The sequence below is a fragment of the Pogona vitticeps genome, chromosome 2, assembly GCF_051106095.1.
Source record: "Pogona vitticeps strain Pit_001003342236 chromosome 2, PviZW2.1, whole genome shotgun sequence".
Lineage (NCBI taxonomy): Eukaryota > Metazoa > Chordata > Lepidosauria > Squamata > Agamidae > Pogona > Pogona vitticeps.
Genome location: NC_135784.1, coordinates 276,921,346 through 276,939,813, shown reverse-complemented (window position 1 = coordinate 276,939,813; position 18,468 = coordinate 276,921,346). Strand labels below are relative to the sequence as shown.

The following is an 18,468-nucleotide window of genomic DNA, read 5'->3' as shown; positions in this document are numbered from 1 at the left end:
GAGGGGACACCTCGGCGGAAGTAGCGTGAGTCCCCATGCGGGATAAACCGGAACTTGAAGGATGTGGGACGACCTTTGCGGGTCTGCGGGGTGGTTGTTTCTGATCTGAAAAGGGAGACCACAAAGGGGGATCTCCCCAGGATTGCGTGTAATACACACCTGCCAAGGGCAACATTTTGTCTATATATGTATATATATTAAAAACCCCAATTACTTATAAATGACGACTTAGTTTGCTGCTTGTGTTAAAGACAATCTTTACGATCAGGTTCAGTAGGATGCTTAGGCGACTCGACTTAACTGCGTCTTTTTCTGTAGCAGCTCTCAAGATACTAGGCAAACATGCTGCGACGTACAAAGAAGTTGATACTGAGTCCTTTTAAAGTTTTGGGTTTTCATGCAGAGGTAAGTTATTCAATCGGTTTTTTTTATTTTTGTTTTTAAAGAGACTTCAACAAGATGTGCAGATGAAGAATTCTCTCTCTCTCTCCCTTTCTCAATCTAAAATTATGGACATATATGAAGTATGCTTTGAATCGAATCACCTACACTCGTAATGCACTGTGGAGCTATAGTCTCAGTAACAAAAATTAGACCTGAAGTGTAGCCTCTCTGCAACCGTTAAATGAACTGGGTAGTTTCAGATCATGTACATAGCACACTTAATGAGGTTTTGCCCATTTTATAATGGCATCATCATTTTTGTTATCATTTTCAGAGTCCCAAATGTTGCTGTGGGTGTTGAAATCTTCAACTAAAAAGCGAGTGTTTTGGATTCCATGTTAGATGGCTTCTTGAGGCAGAATTCTATTAGGTGTTTTAGAAATCAATGTTGCTGTACTCACAACCAGTTCAGCCATTAAGATTTCTGTGTTGTCCTCTTCAGTAAAGTCCAATTTAATACCTGGCCCTACAAAAATGGCACTTCTATATTGGTTATGGGGCCTCTCAGCAACGAAACATATCTCATGGATTTTTGATTCATGCCTATCATTTCCTCTGTGAGTTTCTGGGACACCAAAGATGTCACATTTCCATTTGCAGCAAAAGTGAAGCTAAGAGTTCCTTGTTAGAGGAAGAGCTGCCATATTAATAGAAATTATTGCCATTTGTGGCCCTAAAAAGGATGGTTGTTAAAGGAGCCTCTCATAAACATTACAAGTACACTCCAGTATCCCCTGGACAATGGTGTGCATCTAGCTAATCCTTCACATTCCGGAAGTATTGTTGCTGCTGATGAAATTGTTTTATCCTTATGAATTGTTTAATTTAGAGGATATAGTAGACCAAAGCTTGTATTTTAATCTATCCTGAGTCAGTTTAGAATATCTAAAACTGGCCAGCATGCTGCAGTCTAGAAATATAAGAATTGTTCTTATATCTGTTAAGGTCAGGTACTGTGCTTATGAAAATAGGCCAAATAATTTTTGTAAGATTTCAGAGTTTTTGCTTTCTCTGATGATGTTTTTTTCTCCCCAAAGTGTATGTACTACAGAGGAGCAAGAGCTGCAGCTGTAAAATGCTTTCAAGGCTGTTTAAAAAGAAATTACAGCTTCCCAGCAGGTAGCTCCCAAAATATGTTTCTAAACTTGTAAATAGTACTAAAATATACTTCTCTGCATTGTTGTTCTATGTCCTTGTATGAAACATTTACATGACTAAAATTACACTCTAAGTACTTTGAACAATAAATAATTAAAAGAAGATATCTATTAGTGTGGTAAGAACTGAGTCAAATGGTTGTTGTGGGTTTTTCGGGCTCTTTGGCCGTGTTCTGAAGGTTGTTCTTCCTAACGTTTCACTAGTCTTTGTAGCTGACCTCTTCAGAGGACACAGACAACCCACAACAACCATTAGATCCTGGTCATGAATAAACGGAGTCAAATATTTAAAAATATTTTATGGGTCTTATACTCTGTTTTTGACATTAGTCTACAGCACAGTACAATCCTGTCACTGGATTCTGTTGAAAACTGTAGCCCCCTGTTCTTCTAGGTGTAAAGGTTCATACAGTGGTGCCTTGCTTAACGAGGATAATCTGTTCCAGTGAAATCGCTGTAGAGCGAAATCCTCATTAAGCGAAATAAAAAAACCCATTGAAACACATTGAAAACCCGTTCAATGCATTCCAATGGGCTGAAAAACTCACCGTCCAGCGAAGATCCTCCATAGGGGCGGCCATTTTCGGTGCCTGTAAAGCGAGGAATCCGTCCAAAAACACAGCGGGGAGCCATTTTACATAGCGGGCAACCATTTTGAAGCCGCCGATCAGCTGTTTTAAAAACATCGTAATGCGAAGAATCGGTTCCTGAAGCAGGGAACCAATCAACGGGAAGTGAATTTTGCCTATTAAAACATCGTTTTGCAATTGCAAAAGCAATAGCAAAACAGTCATCGTATAGCGGTTTCGTTGTTTAACGAGGTAATAGTTAAGCGAGGCACCACTTTATATTAAATTGGTGCTGGGACTCTATAAGAAACAAAATGTTAAAATATGGGACTTCTAAGGATTTTTCAGAATAGTTGCTAAGTCCTGATATTCAAAGAAATAAATGAAAACAGAATTATACAAAGCTGTCTTCTATAATCTGTCCCTTGAATGCTGTTAATATTAATTTTTCTTTTTTTATTCCTGCTTTTTCCCTTTGTATGATTTTTTTTTGAAGTGCCAAATGGGTTGTACTGTTATGTGGGGTCATGTGGAGTTCGGAGTTTTAATTTGTAAACCACCAAGAGTAGCGTTTTCCACTAAAGAGCTGGTGTATAAATCAAATAAATGTTAAAAAGTCAGCATAAGTATTCTGTATTACACACCAGTCATGTGACTCAATGTGCAACAGTGAATGCCTATGCTGACTTCTTAACTTATGGCAGTTCACTGCTGAAAATTACACCAATGGGAATACATTGATGTAAATATGTAATAGGATTCTAGTCATATTCTGACAATAAGTTTCCATTTGTGAGTCATGCTAAGCAACATTCCTGTGCATGTGTTCTCAGCACATCTTCCATTATCTTCAAAAGATGTATGATATTTTCTAACACCATGATGTGCTGTCGTCTCTGATTATGTTAGTTACTTTTGGGTGTGAGTAGTGCTTTCAGAATAAATGATCTTCCCAGATACAGAGAAAAGAAGGGAATCGTGTGCTAAGTGAAAAATCCTCTTGAGAGGATCTCTAGTTGGGATCAACATGTGGCTTGAGACTTAACTTATACTAATTGCCATCACAGAGTTATAAATTCTGGCTATTATTTTTTTTGCAACAGATGAAGTAAAATCTTTGCGCTCTATCATCTCTCCACCTATATCTAAGTAAGTAAAGGTTGTTTCTCATATATATGTGTAGTGACTGTTCATTACCTATAAGAATGCTATGCCTGTTGGCAACAAACTTCCGTGTGAAAAGGTGGGTAGATGGAGAAGTATTTGTTAGAAGGAAGGAAAGTAAGTAGATATTAGGAATTGGACCAGGTTTGTGAAGTGACAGCATTTTAATTAGTGTTGGTAAATGCCATGTTTTCTTTTAAAAAATTATATAACTGCTCTCTGCTTTGAGAGCTGTAGTTGCTAATGAGGTCAAGGGGAACATTATGAAGCACTGGAGAACTAAGTGCCTAGAAATTTGGTAGGTACAGTAGGTACTTGGCAGAACATTGTTTCTGCCAGAATAAGACAAACATTGTCTAAAATTAGCAGGGGCCTCAGTATTTGGAACTAGGGAATGAATACACTACACAGGTTAGGAAATGAATGAATAAAACAAATACAAGATCATAGAGATGAACATCCTATCCAGGCAAAAAAAAAATTAATTGGTTTTTTAAACCTTTAAGTGTTATATTTCAGTATGAACTTTCTTGGGTATACCCACTTTTTCAGACACAAAAAGAAGTGGTCTATCTATGAAAGATCACATTCAGGAAGAAAAAGAAGTGGCTGTATGTTTGAAAACTCACATTGAAATACGACAGTCATGAAGGTGCCCCAACATTTTTGTTTTTTGTTTGATCTGGATATGCTTACGTAAACGAACATGGCTACTTCTTCGAAAACTTCAACATATCGGTGGATGATTTTTGTACCTGTGATGATTTGCCAGTTCCCAGATCCCAGAGACGTTGACCCAAAGTTCTGTAGCCTATCACTGGTTTTCTGTATGTTGTAAAATAAAAAGACTTAATTTTTGTTTGGATCTGCCGTTGGCTCAGACTTTCCAGATGTCCTGCAGGTATCTTGGACAATAGCTGTCATTATTGCCAGCTAGCATGCCCATTGACCTTTCAGCTCAGGCATAATGTGGATTGTGTGATGTGAGATGGTAACAGATTGGATGAAGTAGCTTTCAATGTTATAAAGTGGTTATAAAGATCACAGTATTGTAAGTTGAAACTGAGGCTATCCTATTTTGGACACATCATGGGAAGACAGGATTCTCTGGGAAGGACAGTGGTGCTGGGAAAGGTGAAAGGCAGCAAGAAAAGAAGAGAATCAGGTATGAGATGGATAGACTCCCTAAACTTTAAGGAAGCCACAGGCTTGAGTTTGCAAAAGCTGAGCCAAGCTGTTGAGGACGAGACATTTTGGAGATTGCTTCAAATGGGGTCACCATAGGTTGGGGGTGACTTGATAGCACACAATAACAATAACAACAACTATAGCTTAGGGTATGGGAGGAGATGTTCTTCTTGCTGTTATTACAAAATAATTGAGAGAGAAAAAACTCTTTGCTAATTTAATACTGAGAAATCAGATATGTCCTTGTAGGTTCTGATCTGCCATAGACTAAACTAAAATTTTATAGTTCAATTAACAGTGTGTAACTTCCTGATATAAAAAAATTTACTTTAGTGAGTTATTACATTGTGGTCTTGGCTAAAACACCCTTCTGGTTGCAATTGTGAGTGTTGGGTTGAGTTTTTTAGGGCTGGACAAAGGAGCAATTCCGTTTCTACAGAGTTAAGCTGTGTACATGATTGCTTGCTTTGTATGGAATTTGTAAATTAGTCATTTCAAAACTATGTACAGTATAAGTTAAATGAAGTTTTTTTCCCCTACAGAATCCGCAACATTGGCATCATGGCTCACATAGATGCAGGAAAAACAACTACCACAGAAAGGATGCTGTATTATTCTGGGTATACAAGAACTCTTGGAGGTTAGTAGTGTATGTTCTGTGTGTGAGTGAGTGAGTGAGGGATCATTAACAGAATAATTAGTGAAATCTGAGATCGTTCAGTATCTACTTTAGTCTCTTCATTTATGGAGATGCATTAGGTATTTTACAGCTCTGGGCTAAGTCTCATGCTAGGATGCACTTTGCTCACACCATCTTTGCAGGCTGCCATCCTCAACATCTGCACTTCCTGCTGGTTTCACCAGCTGGATTGGATCCATCCTCCCACTTCACAAACTCACAGGTCAACTGATGTCAGCGTGGAAAGGAGACAACTGGCAAAATGTCATCTTTGCTATTTCTACTCACTGGAGTTCTCACCATCTTGGTCTCTGCTCCGTTTTCATAGATGCCATCGGAATCAAGTATATTAGAAACCACCTTGAGTGCCAGTCCTGGGGAAAAGCTGCCTTATAAAATAAAGAACCTGCCCTGTCAGGGAGAAAATATTGACAGATAAGACTATTTTCATAGCTCTACAGAGCCCTGTTTACAGGGAGCTGATTTCAGCAGCAAGTCCATTGGTTCTAAGAGTATCATTTTATAAGTAGTGTCCAAGCTTGGTTTTCTTCTCTCTCCCAATCCCCTTTCATTTTGCATTTTATTTTTTAGGTCAGGATATTTAAGAATTGTGTTTCATGTCTTTTTAGAAATTGTAGCACACTGTGTTTTATTTTGATAAACGAAACCAAGACTTTAAGTTTTTTGACTCAATGAAACAGATGTTGACGACGGAGACACTGTGACAGATTTCCTGGCACAGGAGCGAGAACGTGGCATCACCATTCAGTCAGCTGCTGTCACATTTGATTGGAAGGGCCATAGAATAAATCTTATAGATACACCAGGTATGATCTTTCAGAAGTGTTTTCTAATACTGATAAAAATGACAAGATTAAGGAAACTGTGACACAATGAGCAAAATCCTGTTCTCATTCACTCACATGCGCCTGTGTCAATGTGCCGGGTGTTACACCCAGTAACAAGGAACTGAGCAATTCAGTTGTGCAGTTGGTTGTGTGTCCCTGGCATGGCTGAATTGCACAATGCATTGGCAGAAGTAGTTAGATTTATTTATTATTATTGTTATCATTATTATTTTTAACTTTTATTTTGATATTATTATTAATTGTATTTAGGTTATGTTTACTTACTTTATGTATATTATTTTTATGCTCTGTTATATGATTAGTTTTTTTTTCCATTATTTGATTCAGTTGCACTATTTTAATTTTTCCTCTTCCCTCTTCCCTCCTTTCCTACTTCTTTCCTCCCCCTTCCTTCCTCTTTCCTTCCCTTCCCCCTTCTGACATGGAAATGATGGCCTGCCACCCCAGTGAGGGACCCCAAAATATCTCTGTGGTCACGGGTAGAGGGAAATATGGCGTGGCCACGATCCCTACTCGTGTAAGAAGAACAATGCACAGATGCCTGAAGGCTGTGCATTGTTCTGAGATCGTGACCAGCCCTCAGTATCGAGGCAGCCAGTCCAGCCAGCCTTCCACTCTACGCCTGGTGTTGTTGAATGCCAGGTCTGCATCCAATAAAGCCCAGGTAATTCACGACCTCATCCTGGAGGAGGATGCAGACCTGGCATGCATAACCGAAACATGGATAGGCGGAGAGGGGGGTCCCCCCCTAGCACTCATCTGTCCGCCCGGTTATGCTGTCCAACACCAGGGTAGACTGGAAGGACGGGGGGGGGGGAGTTGCCATTGTTTACAAATCCATCCTAGAGGTTACTAGGCGCTCCTCGGTGGTAAAGCCGGGTCTGGAGGCTCTCCACATGTCGATAGGGGCCAGGGACGGTATTGGGATCTTGCTGGGTTACCGTGCTCCCCGCGACCCAACCATTTCCCTACCGGAGCTGGTGGACTTTGTCTCTGCGGCACTGTTGGTCTCCCCAAGGCTGTTGGTTTTGGGGGACTTCAACGTGCATGCGGAGGCAGAGATTTCCGGTCCAGCTCTTGAGTTCTTGGAGACCATGGCCTTCTTGAACATGTCCCAACATGTCAACGGCCCCACCCACGTGGGTGGCCACACACTTGATCTGGTTTTTTCTACCAGTGGGAGCGAGAGTGGTCCGATGGTGACTGACCTTGAGTCGGTCCCTCTGTCATGGTCGGATCATCACCTAATAAAATGTAACCTCAACATGGCCCTCCCCCCTCGCAGGGAGCAGGGACCTATTGTTATGGTCCGCCCTCGAAGACTACTGGATCCGAATGGATTCCAGGATGCCATGAGAGGAGTTCCGACTGACCTGGCTGGCGCTCCTGTCGAGGCTCTGACCGTCAGCTGGTTCGCCGCTGCGGCTAGGGCTGTTGACACGATCGCACCTAAGCGCCCTCTCCAACGCAGAGCTCGCCCGGCTCCTTGGTTTAACCAGGACCTCCGGGCGCTGAAGCGGATAAGGAGACGGCTAGAGCGCAAATGGAGAAAGGACCCGACGGATCACAATTGGATTGCTGTTAAAGTCGCCACTAACCTTTACCTGGCTAAGGTAAAGGCTGCCAGTCGAGCATACTTCGCTAACCGGATAAGCGAAGCGTCTAATCAGCAGGCGGAATTATTCCGTATAGTGCGCGACCTATCCGGAATTGGTCCGGGTGATGGGCCTCCCCCTAGTCTTACACCAGACCAATTTGCAGCATTTTTTAAATCTAAAGTGGAGGCCATCCGCCGGGACCTCTCTCCTTATTTGAACACAGTGAGTCGAGCCGAGATGTCCAGCGCTCCGTCTTGCCCGGTAACTTTTGATTCTTTTCAGCCAGTCATGCCTGACACTGTGGCCAGGGCGCTTGATCGCTGTCGTGCCACCACCTCCTCCCTTGACCCTTGCCCGGCCTGGCTAATCAAAGCAGCCAGGCCGATAACAACGGAATGGGCCACTGTAATAATAAATGGGTCTCTCCTTGAGGGCAGATTTCCATCTGCCCTCAAGGAGACACTCATTAGGCCCATTAGGAAGAAACCAAGTTTGGTGGCGGACGAGATTGGCAACTATAGGCCCGTCGCCAATGTTTCTTTCCTAAGCAAGGTGGTTGAGAGGGTGGTGGCCGACCAGCTTCAGGCGCACCTGGATGAAACAGATGCCCTGGATCCATTTCAGTCGGGCTTCAGGCCGCGCCACGGCACAGAAACGGCATTGGTCGCCCTGTGCGATGACCTTTTGAGGGAGGCCGACAGGGGCAACGTGTCCCTGCTGGTCCTCCTCGATATCTCAGCGGCCTTTGATACCATTGACCACGGTATCCTCCTGGGGAGGCTCTCCGAGTTGGGAATTGGTGGCCTGGCATTGGCCTGGCTCCGTTCCTTCCTGGAGGACCGCCCCCAGAGAGTACAGCTTGGGGAGAATGTCTCGGCCCCGTGGAGTCTCAACTGTGGGGTTCCACAGGGGTCGATTATCTCCCCAATGCTATTTAACATCTATATGAGGCCGCTGGGTGGGGTCATCAGGGGATGTGGAGCTCGGTGTCATCAGTATGCTGATGATACTCAGCTGTACATCTCCTTTCCACCTACCACAGGAGATGCCGTTCTGTCCCTTCAGCGCTGCCTGGGGACCGTACTGCAATGGATGCAGGAGAACGGGTTGAGGCTGAACCCGGACAAGACGGAGGTACTGAGGGTGGGCGCTCCCACAGTCGGGTGTTTGGGAAACTTCCTCACTTTTGGGGGGGCGACCCTCCCCGCCAAGGATGGGGTCCGCAGCTTGGGGATCCATCTGGACCCGGCGCTCACCATGGAATCCCAGGTGGCGTCGGTTGTCCGAACCGCCTTTTACCACCTTAGGCGGATAGCCCAGCTGCGGCCCTATCTCGAGGTGGGGGCGCTCACTACGTTGGTGCATGCGCTCGTAATCTCAAGATTAGACCACTGTAATGCGCTCTACGTGGGGCTGCCTTTGAGGCTGCTGCGGAAATTACAGGTGGTGCAGAATGCGGCGGCCAGACTACTCAGTGGTGTGAAAAGGTACCAACACATTTCGCCCACTCTGGCCGCATTGCATTGGCTGCCCATCCGTTTCCGCATCGACTTCAAAGTGTTGACGCTTACTTATAAAGCCCTAAACGGCTTGGGGCCTCGATACTTGGCGGAACGCCTATTTCCACCAAGTTCTACCCGTGTCACTCGCGCGAGTCAGGAGGTGAGGCTGAGGAGCCTAACGCCGAGGGAGGCCCGGAAAGAAAATACAAGAAATCGGGCCTTCTCGGCAGTGGCTCCTCGCCTCTGGAATAACCTTCCCCCTGACATTCGCGCGGCTCCCTCACTGGGTACTTTTAAAAAACAACTAAAAACTTTGATGTACCGGCAGGCTTTCCCGTTTATTAACTCCTGATCATCCTTCCCTTCCCTTCCTTTTTCTTCCTTAGTTTTGTCCCATCTTGTCGTAACTTTTCCTTTGTATAATTTATTTTAACCGTATTGTTGTTGTTTATTGTTGTAAGCCGCCTAGAGTAATCTTAATTGATTAGATAGGCGGGATATAAAATAAATAAATAAATAAATAAAATAAGTGCTTTGTTGATAATGCTCTGCCTCAGTGCTGTTGTAGCTACTGTGGGCACAGTGTTGAGTTCCTGTTGTGTAGTTACTCAACAGGATTTTGTTCACTACATTCCTGTGGCACTGGAGATATGTACGTGGCTTTAAGCATTCTGATAAAAGTCTTGAAGATGGCTTCTTGGGAATTAATTTATTTGTACAGTGGGCATAATTCCACAGGAATCATCACCTGTTTCATTTTCAGTAAAGTGAATAGGAGTGGTACAAGATTGCAAATATTCCTGTGCGGGATAAATTATCTTTTTAGCACACACATACACAAATCTGTTTTTGTGTTTTATGCACCATTTGCTTGTTTGTTTACATCTGTAGATTGCCTCATTAATGCAGTGCACTATTCTGCGTGCTTTAGAACATAATAAAAAGAAAACAAATGAAAGACAATAATTTGATAACTAAACCCATCAAATAAAATTAACACAACATACATCAAGAGGCAAAATTTTCCAAATAGGAGGTAGAGCAAGAGGCATGTGAATCAGCCAGAGTTGTGCTGAAAGGCCTTTCTGAAGAGCAATGTCTTCAGTAGCCATCAAGTCACATCCAATTTATGGCAATCTGAATTCGGTTTTTAAAGGTATGTGAGATATTTAAGGAGAACTTTTCCTGGTGAGCCCCTCCCTGTGCTGAGTTTCTGTGGTGGAGCAGGGATTTGAACCCAGGTTTCCTGCATCCTAGTCTTGTCACTTTACGCAACACTAGTACTTAGATATCTTATACATAGTTTTAATCAGCAATGTTGGCATGTGTGGGCTTTAGGGCTGTGTTGTACAGGCTTTGGTCATGTGAGATTGACATGCCTTGGGAGAAGACAGAGCCATGGAAAGAACTGTTTGGATCTGAGTCTGTAGTGGCCGGATCAATTCTGTGCTGACCCCACCTGGTTTATGCCCCCTTTCACCTGCAGAAGAATGGCTGGAGGCAGTATAAGCAGTTCATTTTGGACATGTTCGTTCCAGTAGCAAATTTTTGGACCTTCTAAATTTTGGAGCCCTAGGTCAAAGCTTAGTCACCCACCCTATTTACAGTGCTGGTCTTACATAAATTCTCCATATTAAAAAAAAAGCTCTGCCTTTTGTAATGTAGCTGTCCATATTAACTAAGAGCGGTTACACATTCTTGCTGTACATAGGTGATTAATTTGTTGTTTTTGGTCATAGATTAAATGCCAGTTCATAACAACTCATGGAAGAGAAAAGGAGTAAAGAAATACTCCTTTTCTAATGCTGTTGAAATGTCACAAAGCTTATGCCCTTTCTTTTTCTTTCTCTCTCTCTTTTTCTCTCTCCCTCCCTGGTGTACTTACCGTTAGGTCACGTGGACTTCACTCTGGAGGTGGAGCGTTCCCTGAGAGTACTAGATGGAGCAGTAGCTGTGTTTGATGCCTCAGCTGGTGTGGAGGTAAAAATGGCTCTGTAGTGAACAGGATTGTTTTATGTTGAGGTTCTTTAAGGATCCATGATCTTACAGTAGCTGAGAAGAATTTGGAAGAACATTTTTTCCCTGAGATCCAAAACTGAATAATTTCCTGCTTTGAACCATATAGCCCCCACCACCAGCAGGTGGCAACTAATTAAATACTTCCAGTGTTGGGGTGTGTGTGACTTGTGCACAAGGATATGAAGATGATAATGCTGAAATTGGAAAAGGAAATTCTTAGTTAGCAGCAATTTGCTACTGATGTCATATTGTGCAGACAAGAGCTGTGCAACAGGATACTGGCCCTTGTTGGTAGTATAGATTTGGGCAGTGCAGATGATGCCAGCCATGTGCATTGCACATGTGCAGTAAGTGGTCCAATGGGTTCTCAGGGTGTGGGTTAATCAGGTGGGCCACCTGTGCTGGTAAGCTTTGTATATGAATATGAAGCCCCCATCTCCAATCTCTACTCATAGAAGCTTTCGGGAGCCACAGTTCTTATATCTGTCTTATCTTCTTTCTGCTAGAAAAAGGGGCAGAGGAGTGCTGCAGAAACAGCCTCAGGGGTCACATGGAACCCAAGTGCCATGCTTTGCTGACCCCGTTTGCAGGCAGACAACAGTCAGACGTATCAGCCAAAATATGTGATGTTTTCCATCTTTGCTTAGGCACAGTCTCTGACGGTATGGAGACAAGCAGACAAGCACCATATACCACGAATTTGCTTTTTAAACAAAATGGACAAGCATGGAGCAAGGTACTAAGTCGGCTATTCTTTTTCAAGACGGATGAAGCCAGAAAAGTCTTTTGTATGTTGTGAGGATGATTTCTAATTAAGAGAGAGGCTTATAATATAATGGTGGAAAGCCTGTTGCTTAGTGTAGTAAGTCACTAAAGAAGGCCTGTTGAATTTGTGGAGATTATAAATTGTCTTACCAAGTCCCCCCAGATTCAATTAGCTTACTCTAGTTGTGACTTGACTGCTCTAAGGAACAGAATTTCAGCCAAAAAGAGATGACTGTTAATATTTAGTAGATGGTTTAATTTATTTTAACTACCTATGAATAGTCATTTTTGGGTTGTTTGGGCTGAGAGAGAGAGAAAAAAATCCTCCTGATGACCAAGTTGTTTGATTTATTCTTTAATACCACAGACAACTGAAGTGGGTAGTCACAGATGGGCTAGAAAAAGAATGTTGTCAGCAACAGTCCAACTTTGGTGGGTATTTGCAAAGCTCTTCTTAAAACTTCTGTTTGAAAAGTTAAAGAAGATTTAAGATGCTTGCAAAGTGTGTGTTAAACTTATAAATCTTGCATACCAGTCATTTTTTTTAAGCTGCACCATCTCAAATAGCACTCTGTCTTTGCAAACAAGGCTTCTTCCCTGTGGGCAGGATTTGTTACCTGGATTCATGTGTATCTCCCAGCCTTTCAGATCTGAAGATTACAGATGCTGTCCTTGGGCTATTTAACATAAGGACACTGCGTGCACCATAGCATAGAGTCAAAGAATCATGGAGTTGAAAGGGCCATCAAGTCCAACCTCCTGCTCTGTGCAGGAATCCAAATCAAAGCAAATCTGACAGATGGTTGTCCAATTTTTCTCTTGAATGTCTTAATAGCTGCTGGTTCTGTGCAAGTAGCCTTCTCCAGCACCCTGTAGTTATATAGGTAGGTGGGAAGCAGCTGTGACAACCTGAAAACCTTATTTTGCTGTGTTAAATGTGACTCTTTATGGTAACATGGAAGTGCTAGGACTGATGGCCCTTGATCCTCTTCCCCCTGTAAACCTCAGGTTGGGCTACCAATGTATCTGTAGTTCTGACTTAACAAACTATTGCACTAAGTTAGCTTTAATCTTTTACGGGGAACCTCTTATTTGGCAATGCTGAGTGGAGCTTTTGGGAGTTCTGGATATCTCAAAGTTCCCTTCTTAGGCCTGTATGTTAATTCTTTAGTGGATAGCTGAAAAGTTATCCTAGCGGCTGAGTGGGAAGTGTTGGAGAGCTCATTCATTGGAAGCTGTGTCAGGTGTAGATTTTCTGGGGCCTTTCTGTTTTTTATATTAAAAGCCTCTCTGTTTATTATTATTATTACTATTAATTTTATTTGTATGCTGCATTTTTCCCAAAAAAAGGGACCCAGGGTGACTCACAGCATTAAAATTCACACAATTAAAACAGAAGAGGTTGACTATTAAAAGACAAATTAAACAAGATATGATTTAAAATAAAATTAAAAGATTAAAAAATAGAAACATGGAAAAGATTAAAATTATCTGCTAAAATGGGGTTCTTCAGTTGTAATTGTTAAAAGCATGCCTGAAGAGATGGGTCTTTAGCTTTTTTCCCGAAGGATAACAGGGAAAGGCCAATCCTGATCTCCCGAGGGAGAGCATTCTATAGCTTGGGAGCTGCCACCAAGAAGGCCCTCGCCTGTGTCCCCATCAGCTGTGCATGTGCTGCCAATGGGACTGGGGGGGTCTCCTCTGCTGATCTTAATTGCCAGGAAGGCACATATAGGGACATACAGTCCTTCAGGTAGCCTGGACCCAAGCTGTATAGGGCTTTATAGGTAATAACCAGAACTTTGAATTGGGGCCAGAAGCGGACTGGTAGCCAGTGCAGTTCTTGTACAGTACAGTACAATATATGCTCCCTGTAGCTGGCCGCAGTCAGTAGTCTCGCTGCAGAGTTTTTCCAAACTGTCTTCAAAGGCAGCCCCACATAGAGCACATTACAGTAGTCCAAATGGGATGTAACTAAGACATGTGTCACTGTAGCTAGATCCAACATCTCAATGTTCATCTGATGTTTATCTGTCCCTGCTGGGTGGTGGGGTATTGCATTTGTGTGACGGGGTATATCAATAAAATATAAACAAGCATTTTTCACAATGAAAGAATAATAATTTGTCTTCAGTTTCTCCCATGCAGTTGAGAGTATCAAGCAGAAATTGAAAGCCAAACCTCTACTCTTGCAGGTAATTAGAAAAAAATGACTTTAAAAGAATTAATACAGTTGCTTTACAGTTTTAATAGTGCTTCATGTAAGAGTTTGATATTGCATTGTTATAACTGTGGCCTTTGTTTTTTGTGTACCCCACGCATAGTTGCCCATCGGAGAGGCAAAGACATTTAAGGGAGTTGTTGATGTGGTGACCAGAGACCAACTCGTTTGGGAAGCTGCAGCCAGATACAATGATGGAAAGACTTTTGAGCGGAAACCTCTGAAAGAAACGGACAGTACGGACTTGTTGAAGGAAACCACAAATGCAAGAAATGCCCTAATAGAACAAGTAAAGTTTGGAAGTAAATATATAGGACCCTTGAAATCTCTAATTAGATCATAGTGGCTTGGGTTGAGAGACATGTCGCCTTAAAGAAATGGGCAATGGATGAATTTCTCCCTGTGTTCCCTCTCCCCCAACTCTCTTAAGACCTTTTTTTTCCAAACAGCATTGGGCTCAGAAGTGGAATGGGCTCTTGAGCGAAGGGTGCAGGGGAATGGGGGCAAGTTGCAAGCAAGAGGCCGCTGTGAGTGGCAGCACCACCACTTCCCCTGTCTCAGATCCATGACAGTTTGGTTTTATATGGTGCTTTCAAGCTATGGGGATATTACGGCCCTTTTTAATGAATAGTGAAAAATTAGGTTGCTGCCTGTGAACTGAATCAGAGAAACTTCCACGTTCCTTTTGTTAGGTAATTTGGAGGCCTACATCATGCAAGAAGAATCATGTACATTGCTACTCATAGAGGTCCCATTTATCTATTTTATCAAAACTGTATGTTATTAGGAAGCTGCTGATGTTTCCAGGCATGTTAACAAACATGGAAGGGCTCATAATTTTCACCCAAGACTAAATGGTAGGTGGATGCCCTTGCCTCACTCTCTCATAATGTATTATGTTGGTTCCAGCCTTGCTTTCTAAAGCTGCAGGAGAAAATGGATGGCAGCTTTCTTCTGAAGATAACTTCAGTTGAGTGTCATTCAGAACCTGTTGTGCAACAGTGTTCAACCGCATGCACATTAGCTATTAAAATGCTTTTGCAGGCAGCATTGATTCTGCTGAGTGGCAGTAAGTGTGCAGTCAAACAGGGACGTAGCTCACCTTTTGGATCGCTTGTGGCACAGTCTGATGTCAGCTGTTTTCCAGTGATTGCACGATGTGTAGGAGATTGGCAAACCAGATGACCCTGCTCCATGCCCAAGCTGGAGGTTTTTGGTTCAGTAGCAGGACTGCTCCTTTTGGGGGCTGCCTGCAGCGATTCCTCTAGGGACAGGAGGGTTGCTTTAAGGGTAGGGGCTGGACTATATTTCCCAGAATCTCCCAGCCAGCTCTGCTGATTTAGAGGTGGATTGTAGGAGCTTTTGTAGATGAAAGCGAACAAAACAAACAAACTTCCCAGCTCTGCTATTGATCCTTAAGCAAACTGAGCACATGGCCTGGAGGGTTTCAAGTTGTCCTTCGGGAATATGGAATGAAGGAAATAGAGCATAGGGCAGAGGGACAGGGCTGAGTTCATATGGTTTTCCATACAAGGTACACTAGTCTTCCCCAACCTGGTGCCTTCCAGGTGCTGGTTAGTACAACTCCTATCAACCCCAGACAACATGGTCAACTTTTAGGGATCATATGAATTTTAGTCCAAAACATCTGGAAAGCATCATGTAGGGGAAGGCTAATGTATGCCATCGCTCCCTGTTTATAAAGACAAACATGTATTAGAGCCTTATGGTGCAGTGGGTAAACTACAGTACTGGAGCGAAGACTGCTCACAACCTGAGTTCAATCCTGGGTACAGGTAACTGGCTCAGCCTCCCATCCTTCTGCATAATTAAATTATAAACAACCCAGAGAGAGTTTTAAGCATTATGTGGCGGTATATAAAAAGCACATATTGATTTGCTTTGCTTTTACATAAACAGTCCATCCAACCACTGCCGGAGAGACCTGGGAACTCTGATAAAACAATCTCCGAAGTATCTAGTCCTAAACAAAATGCAACACCACTTCCATTCATTTTCTAGAGCAAATATGCATTCATGCCTACCCAAGCCTTTTTAGCTGCTCTCAAATAGGCACATCTTTTCTATTTTCATAATCTCAACCAACTGCACCCTCACCTGGAACAAAGTTCTTCCCCCCCCCCCTTTATTTTAGCTCTCTTTGCAGTTATCTCTCCTCCTTAGAAGAATCTTGTGAGAGAATGTAGGCTGTGAAAGAGTAACAGTGGCTCAAAGTGTTTTTATGGTTCTCCACTCGTAGTCCATTGCTTAGCCCTTCAGTATAATAAACAATGGTCTGTGTTTGGTAGATGAAGCCTTATTAATGTACTGTGACTGCTACTTGGTAGATTAATTCTTGCCTTCTCATTTTCTGAGGAAATTGTTGCCAACTTGTTTGAGAGTTGTTTGATTCCCCCCCTCCCCCCCACACACATAGTTCTCATTGTCTATGGTTTTTACCAGTCTAAGATTGATATATTTGTATAAGCCTAAACTAGGAATTCTGTGAATTTTCAGTCCATTTGCTATTGATTTAAAATTCTCTATAACTAATTTTAGCTATTTATAGAGTTTTCTTTCATCCCCCAATTGGCTATTTGAGTATAGACATTTGGCAGATAAAAATGAACTGTCAGGGGGTTAACTTAAATAGTGCATAATGGTAGAAATGTATTCTCTCTTGTAAGGTTGCAGATCTGGATGATGAATTTGCTGAACTGGTCCTTGGGAATTTTAGCGAGAGTTTTGACTCATTACCAGCTGATGCGGTATGTGGCTGGGATTGCTTATTATGTTGATTCGGATATTATTGAACATTATTGAACAGATTAATTGTTCCCATACTTACAAGATGTGTGGTGCAAAAGAGTACTCAGTGGTTAGAAAAGAGTGATGGGGTTACGGTATCTGTGAATTTACAGTGGTGCCCTGCATAGCGACGTTAATCCGTTCCAGGATTAATGTCGCTATGTGGATTCGTCACTATGCGGGGGGGGGAACCCCATAGGAACACATTAAAACAGGCTTAATGCGTTCCTATTGGGGCGAAAACTCACCGTTATGCGGGGAATCCTCAATCTGGCCGCCATTTTCGCTGCCCAGTAAGCGAGGGCAGGGTGCGAAAACGCTGCGGGCGGCCATTTTGCGGATGCGGTGGCCATTTTGGAACCGCCGATCAGCTGTTTAAAAAACATTGCAATGCGGAGATCGGTAAGCGAAACGCTTACCAATCACAATGCAATGTTTTCCCTATGCGAATTCGTCGTTAAATGGTGCGCTCGTTAAGCGAGGCACCACTGTATTTTGGTAAAGAGAAAATTCAGACAACAGCAGGTGTGGCTGGAGAATTTAACTTACAGGTTTCATTATTCAATTTATTTAGGTATTTTAAATGTTTGTTTATATATTTAAGTATTTGTGTATGTAAGTGTTTATAAGCTGAATTTTTTTAGACTAGGTCCATCCAAGATGGGCATTAATCTGTTGGAAATTAGCCAGTGAGCAATCTTTTTTTCATCACCTAGAAACAGTGAATATATAGGTCATCATCACCCCAGTCTCTCCAGGTTTCAGGATAGTTCTCTTCTGTGCCAGTCTTGGTCCATGCCAGAATGCAGAGGCCCCAGCATGTTCCGTGTAGACAAAGGAACTTTGTATTGACATTTTCCAAATAGCATGGCTTTTTGAACATGATGAAAGTTTTTGTTTTCCTTCTCTCCTCTCCTGAATTTGTAAGCGGAACAGAATGCCATTTAAAGATGTGATTCACAGTTCAAAGGAAAAGGTTTGTGGTATCTTGAAGACTACCAGGTTTTTGTGGATTATAATCTGTTTCTTCCAATGCATCTGAGTAAGTGGGTGGAAGAAGTCTACAAAACCTTATGCCAGACTTTTAAAAGTTACTTTTTAAGATACCATAAGACTGTTAAGTATGTTGCAGCAGGCTAAGTCAGATATACTGTTGATTCACAGCTGATATTTGATCTGTTTATGTTTTTGCATCCATCTGATCTACCTATTAAACTGAATTTTAAGTAATTATATGTTAAAACTGAATCTTCTACAGTTACATTCTGCTGTACGAAGAATAACCCTAGCTCAGAAAGCTGTACCTGTGTTCTGTGGAAGTGCACTGAAAAATAAAGGTGTTCAGCCTTTGTTAGATGCAATCACCAGGTATCTTCCTGCACCAAATGAATGCAATTATGACTTTGTGTGAGTAAGAGGCTTTTTTTCCTTCACCACCCAAATAAGTTAACCCTTGTGATTTGAATGAAGTATTTTATTATTATA

General features: G+C 42.4%; 1 protein-coding gene across 2 annotated transcripts in view; it reads left to right on the top strand.

The window, feature by feature from the left end:
- Positions 1-39: 39 nt before the first annotated feature.
- The window catches only part of GFM2 (GTP dependent ribosome recycling factor mitochondrial 2), a 41,310-nt gene continuing 22,881 nt past the window's right edge, over positions 40-18,468 (top strand). For both annotated transcript variants that reach the window (XM_020804030.3, XM_072992647.2), the window contains exons 1-11: positions 40-405; positions 1,482-1,563; positions 3,274-3,319; positions 5,065-5,162; positions 5,903-6,028; positions 11,062-11,150; positions 11,837-11,925; positions 14,089-14,149; positions 14,279-14,464; positions 16,863-16,943; positions 18,242-18,390. In XM_020804030.3, the coding sequence (XP_020659689.3) occupies positions 343-405; positions 1,482-1,563; positions 3,274-3,319; positions 5,065-5,162; positions 5,903-6,028; positions 11,062-11,150; positions 11,837-11,925; positions 14,089-14,149; positions 14,279-14,464; positions 16,863-16,943; positions 18,242-18,390 (1,070 nt within the window). In that variant the 5' untranslated portion in view covers positions 40-342. The remainder of the gene's footprint in view (positions 406-1,481; positions 1,564-3,273; positions 3,320-5,064; positions 5,163-5,902; positions 6,029-11,061; positions 11,151-11,836; positions 11,926-14,088; positions 14,150-14,278; positions 14,465-16,862; positions 16,944-18,241; positions 18,391-18,468) is intronic.